General features: G+C 44.9%; 1 protein-coding gene across 10 annotated transcripts in view; it reads left to right on the top strand.

Annotated features, from left to right (window-relative positions):
• Window positions 1-961: 961 nt before the first annotated feature.
• The window catches only part of DMC1 (DNA meiotic recombinase 1), a 43,399-nt gene continuing 21,520 nt past the window's right edge, over window positions 962-22,840 (top strand). For 4 of the 10 annotated variants that reach the window (XM_070051499.2, XM_008257039.5, XM_089307641.1 and 1 more), the window contains exons 1-8: window positions 962-1,068; window positions 3,605-3,688; window positions 4,227-4,271; window positions 5,468-5,614; window positions 7,951-8,033; window positions 16,047-16,099; window positions 18,440-18,481; window positions 19,947-20,019. In XM_070051499.2, coding sequence (XP_069907600.1) covers window positions 3,638-3,688; window positions 4,227-4,271; window positions 5,468-5,614; window positions 7,951-8,033; window positions 16,047-16,099; window positions 18,440-18,481; window positions 19,947-20,019 — 494 coding nt within the window. In that variant the 5' untranslated portion in view covers window positions 962-1,068; window positions 3,605-3,637. Of the gene's footprint in view, window positions 1,102-1,827; window positions 1,954-3,604; window positions 3,689-4,226; window positions 4,272-5,467; window positions 5,615-7,950; window positions 8,034-16,046; window positions 16,100-18,439; window positions 18,482-19,946; window positions 20,020-22,840 lie in introns of those variants that run through there. The other 6 variants (XR_016216342.1, XR_016216341.1, XM_089307642.1 and 3 more) reach the window with 4 other exon arrangements.

Genomic DNA, 22,840 nt, shown 5'->3' with positions numbered 1-22,840 from the left:
CACGGAGACGACGCAGCGAGCAGATTTCCATCCTCGCCCCGTGGATCTGTCAGCACCGAGCTCACTTCAGTTTCCCTCGCTAGCGCACGGCGCAGAACCCTCAAATATTATGAACACTTCTCCTCCCCAGCTGTCACTACACCGAGCCACATATGGTGCAGCTCCCTACACCATCTCGCTGCGCTCTTGGCAGCTCCTCTGCTCGCCGCATCCAGCCCCGCAGCTGCTGGGCCTGCGGAAGGGGGCCCGAGCAGAGCCGGCCCTCCCGCGGGGCGCTCCCTTCACGGACCGAGGACAGGCTCTCCGGTGGGCTCCGGCGGACAGTCCCCTGCGGTGGGAGGGGGCTACAACGCCGACAGCCTCAAGGGCGTCCTGCCACTTAAAAACTTCCAGTCAGGAGGAAACACTCCATCCTGAGTGGACAGCGTCGGCCCCAGAGAGGGAAACCGGGGACTCCGAGGCGGTGGGGACGGGCCCCGAACCAGCGTCGTGAAAGGTGGAAAAAAACCGCGAATCCAGCCTTGGCGGGGAGGAAAGGCGGCCCCGCGGGTCTCCGGCCTCCGGCAGCCACTTCCGCCCCTCCCCTCCCCGAGGGCGGCCAGCCCAGCGCCCCTCCGACGTCTCCCCCAGCCCCAGGGCCGCCCCAGCTCTCTCCTCGCCCCGAGACCCTCCTCCTCCCCAGCACACTTCCCGCGCGGCGCCCCGCTGCCCCCGCTGCTGGCCACCCCGCGCCAGGTCCGGTGGCTCCCTGCCCCTCGGCCGCAGCTCCGCCCCCTTGCTCTGCCCGCTCCCCACGGCCCGCCCCTCGGCCGGGCCCCGCCCCTCGCCCTGCGCCACGCCCCCTCGCCCTGCGCCGCTTTCCACGGCCGCCCTTTGACTTCGCCCCGCCCTTCGGCCCTCGCCCGCCCCCTCCCTCTGCGCCCGTTTCCTCGCCCCGCCCTTCGGCCCGGCCCCGCCCCCTCTGCGCCCCGCCCCGCGGCCCGAGTCCCGTTTTGGCGCCAAACCTCAGCGTTCTGGGTCGGCGTTAGAATCCTGTCAGCTGAGGGCCGGAAAGCCTGAGTGGGGGGCGTAAGAGATTCGCTTCGACAGTCCGGGGCCACCGTGGGTCTGAGCGGAGCGGGTGGCCGAAAGGGAGAGGCCGTGAGGCTCTGAGGGGCCTCCGCGTTGGGAGAGCGCGCCGAGAGCTGGTGTCGCTGGTGTCGCGTGGGTCGCGTGGGTCGCGGGGCCGGGGCCGGAGACCCGCGTTCCGTGCGCGGCCCGGAAGGCATCTCGGATCTCAGCCGTTTCCCGCCTCCGTATTTGAGTCGCGTGGAACCCTGGCGGTCTCGCCCCGTGACGGGAGCATCGGGGGTCGGGGGACGCCCCGGGGAGAGGAGGGTCCCCGCCGCCCCGCCACGCCCCACGGCCCGGCGCTAGGTCGGTTCCTTGAGAAGCACCGGGACGGCCTTTCCGTCTGGTGCGGGCAGGTGCGTGGAGTGATTTTCCCTCCACGAGGTCCGCTGCTGTGGAATTGGAGGGAATCCCACCCATAGCCGAGGGACGGGGTTCCAGAAGTTTCTATGGAACCCGCTGTTCCCAGGCACTGCGTGGTGGCTGCTGCACCTCTCTGCCTTGACGCGCCCCCTTTGTCCGGCTTCACCCCGACTTTGGTGTTAAGTGAGGAAATATAATAGACCAGAAAGAATGGGCATTTGCGCCATATTTTATTCTAATGGACACAGTTATGTCTTGTAGCTTCCTAAGATTTAAAAAAAAAAAACTACCGTGTTAAATCAAAGACTCTTTAACTTAAAAAAAAAAAGATTTATTTATTTATTTATTTGAAAGAGTTACAGAGAGAGGCAGAGACAGAGAGAGGTCTTCCATCCACTGGTTCATTCCCCAGATGGCTGCAACGGCTGGAGCTGAGCCGATCCGAACTCAGGAGCCAAGCCCTTCTTCCAGGTCTCCCAGGTGGGTGCAGGGGCCCAAGCACTTGGGCCATCTTCCACTGCTTTCCCAGACCACAGCAGAGAGCTGGATCGGAAGTGGAGCAACCGGGACTCAAACTGGTGCCCATATGGGATGCCGGCACTGCAGGTGGTGGCATTACCAGCTACGGCATAGTGCTGACCCCTAATCTATTTAACTTTTATGGGCTCTAATGTAACACTGGGTATCCATATTTTTTAAAAAAATATTTTTGAGGGTCCATCACCTTGGTGCAGTGGTCTAAGCCTCTGCCTGTGGTGCCTGCATTCCAAATGAGAGTTGGTTCTAGTCCCGGCTGCTCCTCTTCCGATCCAGCTCCCTGCTATGGCCTGGGAAAGCAGTGGAGGATGGCCCAAGTCCTTGGGCCCCTGCACCTGTGTGGGAGACCTGGAGGATGCTCCTAACTCCTGGCTCCGGATAGGCCCAGCTCCAGCCATTACGGGCACATGGGGAGTGAACCTGCGGATGGAAGAACTTTGTCTCTCCCTTTAACTCTACCTCTGAAATAAATAAATATAAAATCTTTAAAAAAATTTTTTAAGTTTCACTTTATCTGAAAGGCCAAGAGAAACAAAAAGAGAGCTTCCATTCACTGGTTCATTTCCCAAATGCCTGCAACAGCCAGGGCTGGGCCAGGCCAAACTGAAGTGTCAGGAACCCAATCAGGGTCTCCCATGTTGAGTGGCAGGGACCCAAGTACTTGAGCTTCTCAGGGTGTGTATTAGCAGGAAGCCAGAATTGGAGGTGGAGGAGCCTGGACTTGAACCAGGCATTTCCATGTGGGATGCAAGTGTCCTGAGTGGTGTTTTAACCGCTGTACCAAATGCTTGCCATAACTACCATACTTTTAAATCTAAAAAAGAAATCATGACACTAGTAAGAACGAAGAAACAAAGTAGTAGTATTCTGTGAAAAACAGCTAAGAGCACCCATTCATAAGGAGCAGCAGGAAGGAAGGCATTTATCATATATGAGAAAGATACAATCTATTGAAGTTAAGTTTGAGGAAATGACAATATCGAGATTCTTAGAGTGTTGTTAAAAATAAACACAAATTTAATAGCAATGTACAGTTCTAACAAACATTCTAAGCCAAAGGCAAGGATGTTATACAGTCATGATTAACTCTGCAGTCTGAAATCAGATTAAAAAAAAAAAAAAAAAGTATGGGCCCAATGCTGTGGCATAGCAAGTTAAGCCACAGCCCCCATATGGACTCCATCCAGAAGAAGTTCCTGGCTCCTGACTTCTGTCTGGCCCAGCTTTGGCTGTTGGGGCCATTTGGGAAGTGAATCAGCAGGTGGAAGATCTCTGTGTGTGTCTCTCTCTAGCTGTGTCTTTCAAATAAAATAAATAAATCTTTTTTTTTTTTAAAGTGAGCAGTGTTGAAGAAAAAAGAGAAGAAACAAAATAAACCTCATCCCCACCGCCCCTCGCATCCACACCCACAACAGAAATAATGCCCCGTGCCCAGCAGGAAGAAAATAGGCCAGCCCGGCCTTTCCAAACAATGTTGTGCTTACTGTGCTTCTCTGCTCCTTGGTGACTTTGAAATAAAATCAAAGCAGCCTCTGGGCAAAGGATTTTTTACTGTCCAATCTGACTATGTAAACAATATTTCTTATTTTCCCAGAATTGACTATTTTTTAGTTGCTCACCTTTCACTATGAAGGAGGATCAGATTGTGCTGGAAGAACCAGGATTGCAAGATGACGAGGTATGATGAGAATGCAGACATCCAGTCCTTGCTCAAAAAAGTTCCTTGTCTGTTAGCTACTGTTTTTAGAAACTGAGAGCAGAAATAAGACATAGTTATATATTACAAGTATGTAACAACTTGTTTCTCAAGGGGTGCTAAGATTAGCTACTTAGCAACTGCTATGAGAGTATGTTAATGACAACTGGATGGCCATACTGGTACCTGTGTTCACTGTACCCAGTAACACACTCTTCTGCAGGAGAAGAAAGTTGAGAAGACATATTTAAAATGTCAAATATTGTCCCACTCCTTTGGGTAACAGTTTTAAAGTTTTAGGGAGGCTATGACAAAGGTAATTGTCTTCCCAGCCCTTTCAATATTGGTGCTTTGAATTATGTAACAATGTGTTTAGAAAAAAATTATTGATCTTTTATCTGTCTAGAGATGTGGAATTTGAGACAGTTTTGGAGTGACTCATAGTTTTGAATTAACTCTTTAAACATGTGAAACAGATATGCAAAATTAAAACTATTTTTTTCTATTCCATCTCCTATAGGAATCTTTGTTTCAAGACATTGACCTGTTACAGAAGCATGGAATTGTAAGTAGTTTTTCAATGCTATATTAATCATCCAATTCATTTTTCTCCGCATCAGCCTTACTGACACTTGGGGTGAGGGTGGGGCGCTGTCCTGTTCATTCCAGGCATTTAGCTATATTCCTGGCCTCTATTCACCATATGCCAGTAGTACCCTTCCAGGTGTGACAACAAAAAATGTCTACAGGCATTGTCAAGTGTAACTTAGAGGGCAAAATTGCAAGTGTTCAGAAGTCCCTCCGCACCCATTCCCTAGCTCCTTATATGTACTGTTTTCATGAACAGAAAATGTAGTTCTTGGGGCCAGCTTTGAGATACCTCAGGTTAAGCTGCTGCCTGTGATGCTGGCATCCCATATGGGTGCCGGTTTGAGTCCCGGCTGCTCCACTTCAAATCCAGTTCCCTGCTAGTGTGCCTGGGAAAGCAGCGGAGGGTGTCCCAAGGGCTTAGGTCCCTGCCACCCACATGCGAGACTTGAATGGAGTTCCAGGCTCCTGGCTCGGCCTGTTGCAGCTGCTTGGGGAGTGAAGCAGCAGATGGAAGATTCTCTGTCTCTCCCTCTATCTCTGTAACTCTGCCTTTCAGATAAATAAAACTTAAAAGGAAAATGTAATCCTGTGTGCCAGGTGACTGAATAAATGATGTTGGACTTTGAGTAGCCAACTAGATGGATTTCAACTGTAATCAAGTAGTAGTAAAACTGTTGACATTATCTTTTGAAGCCCTCATATTTAATCTCTTTCAGTTGATTTTAGAAAATAGAAACAAGAGAAAATCCTGGTCCTCTGGTGATGTAGTTATTTGCATTCTCCAGGGGCAGATGAAAAAAATTTTACAAGAACATGTTGGAAATGAAATACTGTAGAAGAAAGGAGCTGAACTGAGGGGGTGAAATGTGTGATAAATTTGTTAGCTTTTCCACCAACAGACTTTTATTTTGAATTCCTCGTTACATTGCCATGGACTCAGTAACATTCTTGGGAAATCAGGGCACAGCCAGAACATTTGGCAACCTGCTGGGTATGTTCGACTTAGATATTTCCAGAACATTTGGCTACGTGGTGGGCGGATTCCACCTGGTTGCTTGTATAAAATTGGCATCCTGATGAGGGAGGTGGACACAAAAGCGCATGACATAGTATGGGAGCCTTTCAGCTTGGCGTTTTATCAATCTGCTGTGCCCATTCTTTTATTTGCAGAACGTGGCTGACATTAAGAAACTAAAGTCAGTGGGAATCTGTACCATCAAAGGGATACAAATGACAACAAGAAGAGCCCTATCCAATGTCAAAGGGCTTTCTGAAGCCAAAGTGGACAAAATTAAAGAGGCAGCCAACAAACTGATTGTAAGCAAAATCCATTCTTTGCCACTTTAGAATGACCCTGTGAGTCTTCATAGCCTTCCTCAAGAGAACACCAGGAACTGCTGTCGGAACTCTGAGTCCCTGTAGCTCACGACATAGTCTCCCCATGTGAACTTTTTCTCACTTCAGTTTCAAAGCAATAGCAATTCATTTCTGAAAGATAGAGGTGGAGGTTAAGAGACCTAGAACATTAACGAAGGTAATTGTTTTAACTGAAGCTTTTCTTTTGGTCTCCTTCTAAATTATGTCTCTGGCTTCTTTTTCTTTGCCTTTCCTTCTCCTTTTCAACTTGTTTGTTTCTACCTTCCTTATCCTTATGGCCTCCTCAAATATTATACCAGGAATATGCTCCGTGAGGCTGCAGAGCTAAAGTAACCCCTGTCTCCTAGCTGGGCCCATGAACGGTGAGGGGCCCTGCAGCTCTAGGCTGACAGACAGAAACACACATGCCTTTGACCAGGCTCCTGTGTAGAGCTTTGGGAGACCACTAAAGTACCAGCTCTGGCAGTAAAAAGCACAGGACGGAAGTCTGCAAGCCTCCTGCTTTGCAGAAGAACAAACCTCTCCATTTCTCCAAGTCTGTGTGAGGATCCCATTAGCAAGTCTAAGAGCCACTTTCATTGACAACCATTTGGTTTCCTTCTTCAGAGACAATCAAGACAGAGTGATACAGGTGGAGGTAGTTCTGAACTGGGCGAGTACCGAAATGAGCTACCCTGAATCAGGCTCAGTGGCTGTAGCTGAGTGTACTCACAGGTCAATTCCACAACTGCTAGGGTGGCTGCGGAATCCCTGGAGCAGCACCCAGAGTTAGGGAAACCGCTACTTTATAGCTCCTATAAAGGTTTAAAACTAAACCTGGTTTTCAAAGAAAAGACTCCCCCTCCTTTTTAAGCACCATTTAAACACCCAGAGTCTTATCCTCCCTTATCTAAAGCTGTTTATTCTTAAGGAAAGAGAAAGAGATTGACAGAGAGAAAGAATGAGAGAAAGAAAGCTGGTTTCATTGGACAGTGGTTTTAAACACTGGTGTATTTCAGAATCAAAGAGAGAGAAAAGAAAGCAAGCAAGCCAGCCAACAGATGGTCACTGAAGTAGGATAGGGCCTGGGCTTGCTGCCACCCCCACTCCCAAATCCTCCAGAGTTTGAGAGCCACTGTGATGCTGTCAAACAACACACACTGCAGACCCAAGCAGGGCCCATTTTCACTAGATTCTCCACTGCATCAGCTGTAGCTCAGTAATTCAGCGAATAAGTAGTCTATCATGTGAAACTTTGTCACGTGAACAGTGAAAACTGGAATTTCTGTGCCCCTTGAAATTTCTACAGTTAGAAATAAAAGATGGTGTTAAACAAAATCAGCTGAATCCTTCAGTAAAATGTTCTGATCAATGGTGTAAATATCTTTAATCTTGACAGCTATCCTATTTAAGAAATACTATTGTATCTCTATTTAACCCAAAAGAAGAAGCTGAAATACAATATTAAGTAGTTTAACTCCACATCACACAGCTAATAAGTATTAGAAATATATTATTTTATATAATATATAATATAATATAATATAATATTATATTATATTATATATTAGAGCAATAGGATGGTTCCAAAGCATGTGTTCCTAACCACGACCCTGCTATACTGCCTTCAAAGACGGATGAAGGTGGGTTGTTGGCAAAGGAGTTAAGATGCTGCTTGTGGGAACAGTGTTGTGGTGTAGCAGCTTTAGATACCTCATATGATGCCCTCATCCCATATCCAGGTACCAGAGTCCTGGCTATGGGACTAAAGAGCCTGGAAAGGCAGTGGATGTTCTACTTATGTGGCAGACCCAAATGGTGTTCCTGGCTCCTGGCTTCAGCCTAGTCCAGCCCCAGCCATTGAGGCCATTTGGGGAGTGAACCAGCAGATGGAAGATCTCTATCCCCTACCCCCATTTTTTTTTTTTAAATGCTGCTTGGTACACCTGCATCTGTATCAGAGTGCCTGGGTTCAAGTCCCAGCTCTACTCCCAGTTCCAGCTTCTTGCTATTGCAGACCCTGGTAGGCAGCAGGTGATGGCTCAAGTGATTGAGTCCCTGCCATCCACATGAGAGACCTGGTGTTGTGAGCATTTGAGGAATGAACCAGCAGAAGAGAGATGTCCGTCTGTTTCTCTCTGTATCTCTGCTTCTCAAATAAAAAAATTCTAATTAATAAAAAAAAGACAAATGAACCGTACTCATATTGACAATTGAGGATATAGTTTTTGTCAGTCTCTGAAAGTAAAACCATCATCTTACACATTTTTTGTACTTTCCTTTCTATGTTTCTGTAGGAACCAGGATTCTTGACTGCATTTGAGTATAGTGAAAAGAGGAAGATGGTTTTCCATATCACCACTGGGAGCCAGGAGTTTGAGTGTGTATCTCACATTTTTTTTATAACCATCAAGCAGTTTTTGGAATACCATGTTCCTTTTCCTGTAACTGGTTGTTATTTCTACTATAAGTACTAGAAATAGCTTCTTCTTTCAAAGTAGTTTAGTTTTTTCTTTTCTTTTCTTTTTTTTTTTTGAAAATGCAAACTGAAGCAAATTCCAGACTGTAGGAATGGGATTAGATTACTTATAAGAAATTCAGGTCCAAAACACAAATAGCTCCTGAATCAGCCTGTAATAATCTACAGACCACTTTAAGAAATCAGTTTAATTTTTCACTCTCGTTCCTTCTCCCTTGATGGGGGTCATTTCTTTTTACTTTTAGGTTTCATTTAAAGAATAGTTATTAGATTGAATGCTTTAAAAAGCAATGATCCAATGTTTGTTTTTTAGCAGCAGTTTTTTTTTTTTTTTTTTGTTTTTTTACAGGTAGAGTGGACAGTGAGAGAGAGAGACAGGTCTTCCTTTTTACCATTGTTTCACCCTCCAATGGCCACTGTGGCTGGCGCGCTTCAGCCGGCACACCACGCTGATCCGAAGCCAGGAGCCAGGTGCTTCTCCTGGTCTCCCATGCGGGTGCAGGGCCCACGCACTTGGGCCATCCTCCACTGCCCTCCTGGGTCACAGCAGAGAGCTGGACTGGAAGAGGGGCAACCAGGACAGAATCCAGTGTCCTGACCGGGACTAGAACCCGGTGTGCTGGTGCCGCAAGGCGGAGGATTAGCCTATTGAGCCACAGCGCCGGCCCAGCAGCAGTTTTAACATTCCTTTTCATTTACTATCATATTATTTCTAAGACATAGTCATCATCTTCCTAATGCAAATTGACTAGAATCTGGGTTTCTTTTTTCCTTACTAATTGCCAAGATCAATTAAAACAAAATCAATCTCCACAAAGTATTCCTCAAAACCCTGGCCTCCAAGAAAAAAGGATTTCATAGTCAGATATGCCTGTGGGTCAGATCAGACTTCACAGGTCTAAAACCAAACTTCTGATCTTTGCCCTAAATCTGCTCCTCCTAGAGGTCCCTCAACTCAGATCTGACTCCTTCCCAGTCCTCAGATGTAAAACTGCGGCGTCATTTGTGGCATCTTTCTTTCCCCTCACACCCTAACTATAATCCATTTACAATTCCTATTTGCTCTTTCAAAATGCAGCACACAGATTACAAGGAAATACAAGGGATGGAGTAAAAAAGAAGATACATAGATTAAAAGAAAGTTAAGATATCATGTAATCGTAATGTATAGATTTTATATGGATTCTGATTCAAACATCCTACAAAAAGCAACACATATGACACAGTTGGGAAACTGAATACTTAGTAGATAGTTGGTTTGAGGAATTACTGATTTTTAGGTATGGTAGTTATAGTGTGATTATGTTAAAAATGAGAGCTCTGGAGTGGTCATTTGACCTAGCAGTTAAGAAGCTGGTCAGGAGTGCCTTGATGTAATACCTGGCTCTGCTCCTGATTGTAGCTTCCTGCTAATGCAGACTGTGGAAGGCACAGTTATGGCTCAAGTGATTTGGTTCCTGCCACTCATATTGGAGTCCTGGGCTGAGATCCTGTTCCTGGCTTTAGTCCCAGTTGGTACCATGTAGGTATTTGAGAAGTGAACCAGTAGATGGAACTTTCTCTCTCACTCTCTCAAATAAAAATTAAAATAAGAGTACTTGTCTTTTAGGCATACATACTAAAATATTTAGGATGAAATGAGATGTTATCTCATATATACTTAAAATAGTATAGGAAGGGATGGAAATGACTGGAGGTTTATATGAAAAAAGATTGACCCTGAGTTGATAGTTGCAACCAAGTGATGGGTACATGATGGTTCATTATACTGGTTTTGTCTATGTTTGATATTTATTATTCACTTCTTAATGAGGTCTACTCTGACCACTTTACTTGAAATTATAAACTTCACACCTTCATCTGCTGTATTTCTTATATCTTTTTCTAGTCTTATTTTTATTGATGCCATTTAATAACATCTGACACACCACACATTTTGCTTATTTACATTTATTGGCTGATCTCCCAGTAGAATGAAAGCTCCATGGGTGAAAGATTTCTGTCTTTTATTCTTTGCCAAGTACACAAAACAGTCTCTGGCACACATCAGGTAATCAGTGTTTGTTGAGTGAATGAATAAACAAGTACTGAGTGGAAGAAGTCTGGGAAATACAGTCTCCTCTGTATTCTTCATGCTGGCTGAGTAAAGGCTCTAAAGTCCTGGAGTGAAAAATACCTGTGTGACTCAGCGTGCTCTCAGACTTCTAAAATCACAGAACCTTTTTTTTTTTTTTTTCAAGTAACAACTAAGGGAGAATTATTGGGACATCTCAAAGTAAAATTTTCAAAATCAGCTGGATCAACAAAACACTTGATCAAATGACAACTTGATATTCTCCAATTGTTCTACTACATGGTAGCTTAAGAACCATTGAAGGGCCAGTGCTGTGGTATAGTGGGTAAAGCTGTCACCTGTGGCGCCAGCATCCTATATGGGCATCGGTTCAAGTCCCAGCTGCTCCACTTCCCATCCAGCTACCTGCTAATGTGCCTGGGAAAAGCAGCGGAAGATGACAAAAGTGTTTGGGCCCCTGCACACATGTGGGAGACTAGAAGAAGCTCCTGGCTCCTAGCTTCAGAGCAGCCTAGCTCCACCAGCTACGATCATTTGGGGAGTGAACCAGCAAATGGAAGATCTCTGTCTTTCCCTCTCTCTGTAATTCTGTCTTACAAGTAAATAAATAAATCTTAAAAAAAAAAAACCTATCAGGCTAAAAAACTGATTACTATCATGGTAAGTTTTCTTTTTTGTTGTTTTTAAAGATTTATTTATTTATTTGAAAGATAGAGAGAGAGAGGTCTTCCATCCACTGGTTCACTCCCCAAATGGTTGCAACAGCCAGAGCTGAGCTGATCCGAAGCCAGGAGACAGGAACTTCCAGTTTCTCACACAGGTGCAGGGGCCCAAGGACTTGGGCCATCTTCCACTGCTTTCTCAGGCCATGGCAGAGAGTGGAGTCGGAAGTGGAGCAGCTGGGTCTCGAACTGGTGCCCATATGTGATGCCAACTCTGCAGGCAGCGGCTTTACCTGCTACACCACAGCGCCGGCCCCCATTGTAAATTTTCTAGTGTCGTTGATGCAGATACAGAAAAGATCACTCAAAAGTTGGGTTTTTAAAATTACTATTTGATTAATTAAAATGTTATACATTTTTCCCTTAAGCTTTAAGTCCATTTATAAATCTACCAATCTTTAATTGGACTTTTATAATTTGGTTAACTAGACTCCTTTAAACATTTTAAATCACACTTATACATTAAGAATATTTTATTTTGTTAGCCTGAAAAGAAACTCAGATCAGCTCTCTAGAATAAACAAATACATTTGGAATTACAGAGTACACAAGCTATGCTGGGCCATAAGGTGTAGCCAGAGCCTCAGAGGAAAGGGGACTTTTTTTAAAAGATAAAAAGTCCCTGTGAGCTGCTGGAAAACAGGGTTACAAAGACCAAAGGTTACAGGAGTTCGTTACAGGCACTGGTGTTAGCTGATTGGCTGAGACAACCATCCTCTAGGCCAGTGTTCTTGTGCAAGCGGCTTATCTGGAATACTGCATCTTGGTGAAGTTCTTGAGCTAAATCGATACATCGTTACCAGTCTACCTGCAGGAATGCCTCATGATAAGCCTTGCAGGAGGACTTCTTTCTCTCTTTTTTTTTTTTTAATTTAAAGCTTTATTTATTTACTTGAGAGGCACAGTTACAGAGAGGGAGAGACAGAGAGAAAGATCTTCCATCCACTGGTTCAGTCCCAAATGGCCACAACGGGCTGAGCTGGGCCGATCTGAAGCCAGGAACTGTTGCCGGGTCTCCTGTGCAAGTGCAGGGGCCCAAGCACTTCTGCTGCTTTCCCAGACCATTAGCAGAGAGCGGGATCAGAAGTGGAGCAGCCAGGACTAGAACCAGCGCCTGTGTGGGATGTGGACGCCGCAGGTGGATGCTTAACCTGCTACGCCACAGCACTGGCCCCGGGCCTGCTTATTCATGACCTCCTCTGATTCTGTTTTGTTAGAGTTTAGCATAAGTGACTCTATTTTAGCACCAGCAATTTTCACAATTTCCTTTACAAATCTTATTTGTCTAACTAGTAACAAGTAAAATCTTCCCAAATATCTAAATGTCTTTAGTAAATCTAGAAGTACAGTGAGTTTTAGGTACTCGTACATGTCGAAATACTATTTATAAACATATCATTTAACCTATCAGAGGCTAACTATTATTATAAGAAGACAAAATGTGCTTAAATTATGAATGTCCTTGGGGCTGGCAGTGTGGCATAGCAACTGGGGCTGTCGCTAAGGACACCAGCATCCCGTGTGGGTGCTGGTTCATGTCCTGGCTGCTCTACTTCCTATCCAGCCCAAGTATTTGGTGCCCTGCCTCCCATGTGAGAGAAACAGATGAAGCTCCTGGCTTCTGGTTTTGGCCTGACCCAGCTCCAGCTGTTGAGGCCATTTGGGGAGTGAACCAGTGGATGGAAGATCTCTCTCTGTCTGTCTGTCTGTCTCTCTCTCTCTCTCTGTAACTCTGCATTTCAGATAAATTAAAAAAAAAAAAAGTGTTCTCAAATACCAAATATGAATCACTTATTGCCAAATTTAATATGAAAATAGTAATCTTTGGGTTTGGTATGTGTCTAGGAATATTTTATTTTATTTTTTTATTTTTATTTTTATTTTTTGACAGGCAGAGTGGACAGTGAGAGAGAGAGACAGAGAGAAAGGTCTTCCTTTGCCGTTGGTTCACCCTCCAATGGCCGCCGCGGCCGGCGCACCGCGTTGATCCGATGGCAGGAGCCAGGAGCCAGGTGCTTTTCCTGGTCTCCCATGGTGTGCAGGGCCCAAGCACCTGGGCCATCCTCCACTGCACTCCCTGGCCACAGCAGAGAGCTGGACTGGAAGAGGGGCCACCGGGACTAGAACCCGGTGTGCCGGCGCTGCAAGGCGGAGGATTAGCCTAGTGAGCCACGGTGCCGGCTGGAATATTTTAAAAATACTATTTCTACACTTCATTCTAAATTTTACCAAGTTTCACAAAATAAACAATTATGTTATTTCAAGTAATTTGGTGTACCCCTCCAGCTAAATTTTGGGTTTACCTTTTTGATTGATTGAGATTGCATAGCAATCAGAGATTTCTTCTGGGATTTGGTAGAGCTATAGCCTTTCAGGGCGATTTTTCTCAAGCTGAGAAGGGACATAAAAGCTCTTAAAATCTTGCTAGGCCTGTAAGATCTCCAAGTGCGTGCCTTCCAAATGGGGTGATCTCTCAGCCCATGTTATTATTATTTTTTTTAAGATGTATTTTATTTGTTTGAAAGACACAGTTACAGAGAGAGGTAGAGACAGAGAGAGAGGTCTTCCATCCGCTGTTTCACTCCCCAGACGGATGCAACGGCCGGAGATGCGCCTATCCGAAGCCAGGAGACAGGAGCTTCTTCCTGGTCGCCCACCTGGGTGCAGGGGCCCAAGCACTTGGGCCATCTTCCACTGCTTTCCCAGGTCACAGCAGAGAGCTGGATCGGAAGAGGAGCAGCCAGTAGTAGAACCAGCGCCCACATGGGATGCTGGCGCTTCAGCGCCGGCCCCTCAACCCATGTTCTTTAGATTTAAATTATTCAGGTCAGCATCTAGAATATTCTTTTCCTCACTGAAGTCTACAGTCCTCAATAAGTTTGTGGTGGGGCCAGTGCTGTGGCGTTGCAGGTAAAGCTGCCACCTGCAATGTCGGCATCTCATATGGGTGCTGGTTCGAGTCCCCACTGCTCCACTTCCAGTCCAGCTCTCTGCAATGACCTGGGGAAGCAGAAGACCCAAGAGCCTGGGCCCCTGCAACTGCATGGGAGATCTGGAAGAAGCTTCTGGCTCCTGGCTTTCAATTGGCCCAGCTCAGGCCTTTGCAGCCGTTTGGGGAGTGAACCAGTGGATGGAAGACCTCTCTGCCTCTACCTCTCTGTAACTCTTCCTTTCAAATAAATAAATCCTTAAAATACGTTTGTGGATAACCTAACATGTGCAATTTACATTTAAATTGCTCTCTTAAAGCATGTACATGTAAATTTGTTGGATTATCTGTATCTCTTAAAACTTTGCTCTGTGATCACATCTCAAAAGTCAGGCTTTTACAATTTTCAAAGTGTATCTACTATGTTTTAGTACAGTTAACACAATTAATATTTATTGCATTAAAGAATGAATGAATTCATGACTTAATTTTATATCTTTTCATATCATGAACATTAAACACTAAAACACTTGGTCACTAACCCGCTGTTCCATAGTGCCAGCCCCTGAACATTTTCTATTCTGACATGTGTCCATAAAGTTGGTCTGTGGAGCTGGTGCTGAGGCATACCAGGTAAAGCTGTTGCTTGCCTTGCCAGCATCCCATATGGGTGCCAGTTCAAGTCTTGGCTGCTCCACTTCTGATCCAGCTCTCTGCTATGGCCTGGGATAGCAGTGGAAGGTGGCCCAAGTCCTTGGGCCCCTGCACCAGGGTGGGAGACCCAAAAGAAGCTTCTGGCTCCTGGATTCAGATCGGCTCAGCTCAGGCCATTGCGGCCATTTGAAGAGTGAACCAGTAGATGAAAGACCTCTATCTCTCTCTCTCCTCCTTTCTCCCTCTCTCGCTCTGCCTCTGCCTAACTTTTCCTTTAAAATAAATAAATAAATCTTTTAAAAAATTTGGTCTGTGTAAGATATGCCAACCATGTTGAGAGAGAGAGAGAGATTTCATACACTGGTTTATCCCCCCAAATGGCTGCAATGGCCATGGCTTGGCTAGGCAAAGCCAGGAGCCAGGAGTTTCTTCCAGTTCTCCCATATGTGTGCAGGAGCCCAAGCACTTGGGCCATCTTCTACTGCTTCCCCAGGCACATTAGCCGGAAGCTGGATTAGAAGTGGAACAGCTGGGACTCAAATCAGCACTGCAGATGGCAGCTTTACCTACTATGCCAAAGATCTGGCCCCTCTAATTACATTTCTTTTTTTTTTTTTTTAAGATTTATTTATTTATTTGAAAGTCAGAGTTACATAAAGAGAGAGAAGTCTTCCATCTGCTGGTTCACTCCCCAACTGGCCTCAACAGCCGGAGCTACACTGATCTGAAGGCAGGGGCCAGGAGCTTCTTCCAGGTCTCCCACTTGGGTGCAGGAGCCCAAGGACTTGGGCCATCTTCTACTGCTTTCCCAGGTGCACTTAGTAGGGAGCTGGATCAGAAGTGGAGCAGCCGGGACTCGAACCAGCGCCCACATGGGATGCCAGCACTGCAGGCGATGGCTCTACCTGCTATGCCACAGCACTGGCCCGCTAAATTACATTTCAATCTAAAGCATAGTGAGACATAAGGACCTTATTAACCCATTTACTATTGACATGCAGAAGTAAGAGTAGGGCTTATAAGCTTTTTTTTTTCTTTTAAAGATTATTTATTTTGAAAGCAAGATTTACAGAGAGAGAGAGAGACAAAGAGAGATCTATCCACTGGTCTACTCCCCAGATGACTGCAAGGGCCTGCACTAGGCCAGGTGGAAGCCAGGAGCCAAGAGCCTAATCTGGTGTCCCACATGGGTGATGGGGGCCCGATCACTTGGGCCATTTTCTTCTGCTTTTCCCAGGTCATTATCAGGGAGCTGAATCAGAAGCAGAGCAGCTGGGACATGAACCAATGCCCGTATGGGATGCTGGCATCACAGATGGTGGCTTTGCCCACCTACTATGCCACAGTATGGCCCCGCAAGTTGTTTTGTTGATCCACCTGCCCATTCACAGTAGACTTTGTGATCTGAACATGAGGAATGCCGTTTGTCCAACCTAGAATTACTGTTAGATAGGATACTAATGATATTAATATTTTCCCCCTTCTTGTTATCTCTATTTTGATTCCTGTTACTAATGCTTTCTTTCTATTTCCAGTAAGTTGCTAGGGGGTGGAATTGAAAGCATGGCAATCACAGAAGCTTTTGGAGGTAGGTACAACCTTAGTATTTATTGTATGAAATTATATCTACATAATTAAGGAAACAATCAATAGTGTTTGGTATCTGTTTGGGAACTTATGATACAGTCACTGTAATTGTGGAATCACTCTGGACTGCAGTGAAAATGCATACCAACACACACAGATGGGTTTCATTGGTATTTCCCATCCTTTTATCTTTGATTCCCATAGAAGAGAATAGAATTTTTCCCCTTTTAAGATAATTGAGGGGCCGGCGCTGTGGCACAGCGGGTTAATGCCCTGGCCTGAAGCACCGGCATCCCATATGGGCACCGGTTCTAGTCCTGGCTGCTCCTCTTCCAATCCAGCTCTCTGTTATAGCCTAGGAAAGCAGTAGAAGATGGATCAAGTTCTAGGGCCCCTGCACCCACGTGGGAGACCCAGAAGAAGCTCCTGGCTCTTGGATTCAGATCAGCTCAGCTCTGGCTGTTGCAGCCATCTGGAGAGTGAACCAGCGGATGGAAGACCTCTCTCTGTCTCTGTCTCTGCCTCTCTCTGTAACTCTGTCTTTCAAATAAATAAAATAAATTAAAAAAAAAAAAAGAAGAAGATAATTGACGGGCCAGCGCTGTGGCACAGTGGGTTAATGCCCTGGCCTGCTTGCAGGCATGCCATATGGGCGCCAGTTCGAGACCCGGCTGCTCCACTTCCAATCCAGCTCTCTGCTGTGGCCTGGGAAAGCAGTGGAAGATGGCCCAAGTCCTTGGGCCCCTGCGCCCACGTGGGAGACCCGGAGGGGGCTTCTGGCTGCTGGCTCCTGGCTTCGGATCAGCGCAGTTTTGGCCGTTGTGGCCAACTGGGGAGTGAACCATTGGATAGAAGTCCATTCTCTCTCTCTCTCTCTCTTTCTCTCTCTCTCTCTTTCTCTGTATAACTCTGAATTTCAAATATTAAAAAAAAAAAAGATAATTGAATAATGAAGCCAATCTTATGTTTAGACAGTGCATCTTCCAGGAACATAGAGATTAACTTCTCTCTTCCCTAACTATATCCTCTATTTTTTAAAAATCAGTTTTATGCATAGCTTCATTTTATACCACATCTGACAATTCAGTCTTAGTTGTCCTTTGTCCTTAGTCATAAAAAACTAAATCTGTTTTGTCGTTATTTTTTTCTACTGAGTTGGGAAATAAATCTGATTTCTGTTGACTCTGACTTACAGGTTTACCTTCTTTATTGATAGCTGTAAGCTTGTTGCTTGATTTTTTTAATATTTTATTTGAAAGTCAGAGTGGCAGAAAGGAAGAGACAGAGATAAAAAGAGATCTTTTATCTGCTAGTTCACTCCCCAAATGCTGCAATGGCCATGGCTGGTCCAGGCCAAAGCCAGGAGCTGGGAACTGCATCTGGGTATGCCATGTGGGTGGCAGTGGCCCAAGTAGTTAGGTCATCCACTGCTCTTCCAGGCACATGAGCAGGGAGCAGTATCAGAAGTGAAGCATACAGTACCTAATCTGGCACTCTGATTCAGGAGGCGGCATCACAAGCAGTGGTTTCACTTGCTGTACCGCCACACCATCTCCTGTTGCCTGGTTTTAGTCTGTGAGCATTGAGTGGGCCTCAGTAGGTGAACAGGATTCCTCTAGAGAGAACTTGTTTCTGCGGTACTGAGTGACGCCACCTGTTTGAGGGCACCTCCACTTCCCCTGAAGATCTCGGTTCAGAGGAGGCCCAGGCTTTCTTTCTTATGACAGGAGTCTTAAACTTTAATTTATCAGGCTCTTCCTAAGGAAAATTTGGTTTAGATTATTTTTTATTCTAAAAGACAGCACTGTGGAAAAAACTGTAATATTTTATATTATTGCTATTTATTTATTTAAATATTTATTTATTGAAAGTCAGAGTTGCACAGAGATAGAAAAAAAGGCAGAGAGAGAGAGGTCTTCCATCCACTGGTTCACTCCCCAGATGACTGCAATGGCTGCAGCTACGCAGATCCAAAGCCAGGAGTCAGGAGCTTCTTCTGGGTCTCCCATGTGGGTGCAGGGGCCCAAGGACTTGGGTCATCTTCCACTGCTCTCCCAGGCCACAGCATAGAGCTGGACCGTAAATGGAGCAGCCGGGACTCGAACCAGTGCTCAAATGGGATGCCAGCACTGCAGGCAGTGGCTATGCCATCGCACCAGCCCCTATATTATTGCTATTTATACATGTGGAATCCATTTATGATAGAAGAGATATTTTATGAGTGAGATTTGATGGTTGGAAAAGAAAACAGTAATATTCTGAGGCCATTTTTATGACATGAAAATATCTGGAAAATTAACAGTATGTGGTTTTATTTTATTTTTTTTCCTGTAATTCACAGAATTTCGTACTGGGAAAACTCAGCTCTCTCATACCCTCTGCGGTAAGGATATATGACAACACCACCACCACCAAAACTCATCACAGTTACCGTTTACTAAAAGTCCCTTATGTGTCTGGTACTGCATATAATTTCATGGAGTCTGAACAGACTTGCAAGGAAACAAGCTTAGGGAGATTAAAAAAACTGCCCGTGGTCACACAGAGACCAGAGCTGGTCTTTGAATGGGGGATGCTTGAGGTGATGTGCATGTGCTGCCCATGAACACTTCATGGAAATAGACAGAAGGTTAAAGGGCATAGGAGTGTATTGGCAAGGAGAAGCATCCACTCTCTCAATTGTCCCTATTCCATCTTTTCTACAAGAATGACAAAAAAAATCTATTGAGTCTTAGAATCCTTTACTGGTTTTTTGTTTTAAGATTTATTTATTTATTTGAAAGAGTTACAGAGAGAGAGAGAGAGAGAGAGAGAGAGAGAGAGATCTTCCATCTATCTGCTGGTTCACTCCCCAAATGATTGCAGCAGCTAGGGCTGGGCCAGGCTGAAGCCAGGAACTTGAGACTGTACTGGGCTGAAGCCAGGAGTCTGGAATTCCAACTGGGTCTCCCACAGGGTGACAAGGGCCCAAATACCTGGGCCATATTCTGCTGCTTTCCCAGGCTTATTAGTAAGAAGCTGGATTGGAAGCGGAGCAGCTGGGACTCAAACCATCTCCCAAATGGGATGCCAGCATTGCAGGCAGCAGCTTAACCCACTGCGCCACAATGCCAGTCTCAGAATCTTTTACTTTCCATTGAGTAAGGTTGGCCCTAAGAGAGACTTAAAAACAAATTTTCCTAAGACAAATTTAAAAAGATCTCCTTTTACAAAAATGCACTGAATTTATTTAAGCCTAACAAAGTGCTTAAGAAAGATCATAAAATCAAAATACGTGATCCAGTGTAGGCTCTGCCATTTATAGCTGTCTGAGCCTGGGCAAGTTGCTTCACCTCTCCAGTAAGTGCCAATAAGCCTAGTGCCAAATTTAGGGCTATTTTGAAAAATAAAAGAAATAATACATGTATCTGGTGTAAACTAACTCCTTAGTATTAACTACTACTAACTAAAATATAAATGCACTTAAAGTTTTTGGCAAACACTAGTTGAAAGGTAACTTAAATGCATTATATAGCATAAATTATATTTGTGATTATTTCTTCTAGAAAATTAAGAATATTTAAATTATATCTCCATTTCTTTGGAAGAACTATCTTTCATGAATATTTCCCATTGTGAGACATACTGAAATTCTTTGTTGAATTACTACTATGCTGGCAAAATACTTATAATTTCACCACTGGTTACTAATATGAAAATATGTCATGCTGTTTAGAAATTAAAGGACAGTGATTCTTCGCTAACTTTACTAAAGAATTGCAACCAACATAAATATAGTGTTTATTTATAGATTCATTTGTACAACATTTATTCATCCTAATTAATATTAATTTTCAATTGCTCCCCAGTGACGGCTCAACTTCCAGGAGCAAGTGGCTACCCAGGAGGAAAAATTATCTTCATTGATACAGAAAATACTTTGTAACCTTTTTATTTAAATAAGTTGCTAACACAATAATCAGTGTAATCCTCATCAAAAATACCAATGGCACTTTTCATAAAACCAGAAAAATCTGAAAATTCACATGGAGGCTAAAAAGAACACAAATAACAAAATTAACCTTGAAGAAAGGAACAAAACAATATCAGATTTCAGATATAGTACAGAGGTAGTATGATATAGTAGTGTTACTTCAAAAGAGTTTGTTTGCAATGTATCTTTTTTTTATAATCATCCCATAAGCTAACCATGAGAAAAATCAAGAGGAAAACAATCTCTCAAATCACTTTCAATCTCTTAAATCACTTTCTATTTAATAAGTTTTACTTCTTTACATGGGTCTGATGTAAAACTGACATTTCAAACACATGAGAGGAAATTATAACTTACTCATTTTATTATCTTTTCTAAAAAAAGACTTATTTATTTTATTTGAAAGGTAGAGTTACAGAGAGGCAGAGGCAGAAAGAGAGAGAGAAGTCTTCCTTCTGCTGGTACACTCTCCAGATGGCCACAATGTCCAGAGCTGTGCCTATCAGGAGCCAGGAGCTTCTGGGTCTCCCACTGGGGTGCAGGGGCCCGATCACTTGGGCCATCTTCTACTGCTTTCCCAGGCCATAGCAGAGAATTGGATCAGAAGTGGAGCTTTGGGGACTGGAACCGGCACCCATATGGGATGCTGGCACTGCAGGCAGCAGCTTTACTCACTATACCACAGCACAGGCCTCAAGAAAAAAAAATACTCATTTATTGATTTGAAAGGCAGAGTTACAGAGAGGCAGAGGCAGAGAGAGAGCGAGAAGTCTTCCATCCACTGGTTCACTCCCCAAATAGCCTCAACAGCAAGAACTGGGCTGGTTTGAAGCCAGGAGCCAGGAGCTTCTTCTGGGTCTCCCATGTGGGTGCAGGGGCCCAAGGACTTGGGCCATCTTCCACTGCTTTCCCAGGCCATAGCAGAGAGTTGGATCGGAAGTGGAGCAGCCGGAACTTGAACTGGCACCCATATGGGATGTGGCCCTGCAGGTGGCGGCTTTACCTCCTAAGAATCTCTTCTTAATGATAGGGAAGACCCACACAAGTTTTTAAGGCCATTTACAAGGCTGCATCTCTCCAGACTCATCGCTCACTCACTGTTGCCACTCTAGAAGGAAGGAGATGGGGCCAGCATTGTGGCATAGCAGGTGAAGCCTCCACTTGGGACACCAGCATCCCATATGGGAGATCTAAAGAAGCTCCTGGCTCTGGCTTTGGCCCGGACCAGCCGTGGTCTTTATGGTCATTTGTGGAGTGAACCAATGGATGGAAGATTCTCTCTCTTGGTCTCCTCCTCCTCTGTAACTCTGCCTTTCAAATAAAAAATAAATAAATCTTAAAAAAAAAAAAAAAAAAAGGAAGGGAGGCTGGTGCCGTGGCTCACTAGGCTAATCCTCCACCTGTGGCACCGGTACCCCGGGTTCTAGTCCTGGTTGGGGTGCCGGGTTCTGTCCCGGTTGCTCCTCTTCCAGGCCAGCTCTCTGCTGTGGCCCAGGAAGGCAGTGGAGGATGGCCCAAGTGCTTGGGCCCTGCACCCCATGGGAGACCAGGAGAAGCACCTGGCTCCTGCTGTAGCGGCCATTTGGGGAGTGAAACAACAGAAGGAACGGAAGGAAGACCTTCCTCTCTGTCTCTCTCACTGTCTACTCTGCCTGCCAAAAAAAAAAAAAAGGGGGGGGGGGATGAGTCTGTTCTAATCTGCTCCCGGTGCCTTTAAGCAGGCTTTGTTATTAAAATTTGAAGACATAATACATCAACAGTTATTTGTTTTCTTTGTTAAGGTGATTTCTTGCATCCCAAACTTTTCCCATATTTTTGTTTTACTGGAGTAAGTACTTAGGTACTTTCAGAAAAGTAATTTAAATAGCAAACTTTGAACCCTCTGAAAATCCCTTTATTTTGTTCTCACTCTTTTTAAAATATATATATATATATTTAAAATTAAATATATATATATATATACACACACACACAAGGGCAGCACTGTGACGCAGTGGGTTAAAGCTTTGTTCTGCAGTGCCGGCATCCCATATGGGCGCCAGTTCTAGTCCCGGCTGCTCCTCTTCCAGTCCAGCTCTCTGCTATGGCCTGGGAAAGCAGTAGAAGATGGCTGGAGTCCTTGGGCCGCTGCACCCGCATGGGAGACCCAGAAAAAGTTCCTGGGTCCTGGTTTTAGATCAGCTCGCCCGTGACCTTTGTGGCCTTTTGGGGAGTGAACCAATGGATGGAAGACTTTTTTCTCTGGCTCTACCTTTCTCTGTAACTCTATCTTTCAAATAAATAAAATAAATCTTTAAAATATTCATATATATATATATATATATATATATATATATATATTTGCATCTCCGTAAAGAGAGAGAAGAGAGACAGAGAAGGAAAGAAGGCGATATCTTCTACTTGTTTGAGAAGAGAGACAGAGAATGAGAGAAGGCAGTATCTTCTACTTGTTCACTCCCCCATTGCCTGCAACAGCCAGGAGCCTTGAACTCCATCTGTGTCACCCTCATGGGTAGTAGGGAATCAAGTACTTGAGCAGTCATCTGCTGCTCCCAAGTGCATTAGCAGGAAGCTGGATGGGAAGCCAAGACCTGATTCGAGGCACTCCCGATATAAGATGTGGGCAAGTGGCAGCCTAACAAATGGTACCACAATACCCATACCTGCTTTCACAAGCTAATCTCAAATGAACTTGAAGGTTAATTTGACTGGTCATAGGGGCATTTTCATGGGATATTTCCATCCTATTGGGTATCTCCTCCTTTTATC

The sequence above is a fragment of the Oryctolagus cuniculus genome, chromosome 11, assembly GCF_051225735.1.
Source record: "Oryctolagus cuniculus isolate XC-2025 breed Fujian yellow rabbit chromosome 11, ASM5122573v1, whole genome shotgun sequence".
NCBI classification, from domain to species: Eukaryota; Metazoa; Chordata; class Mammalia; order Lagomorpha; family Leporidae; genus Oryctolagus; species Oryctolagus cuniculus.
Note: the sequence above shows the minus strand (reverse complement) of the source record. Positions and strands in the feature narration are given on the sequence as shown.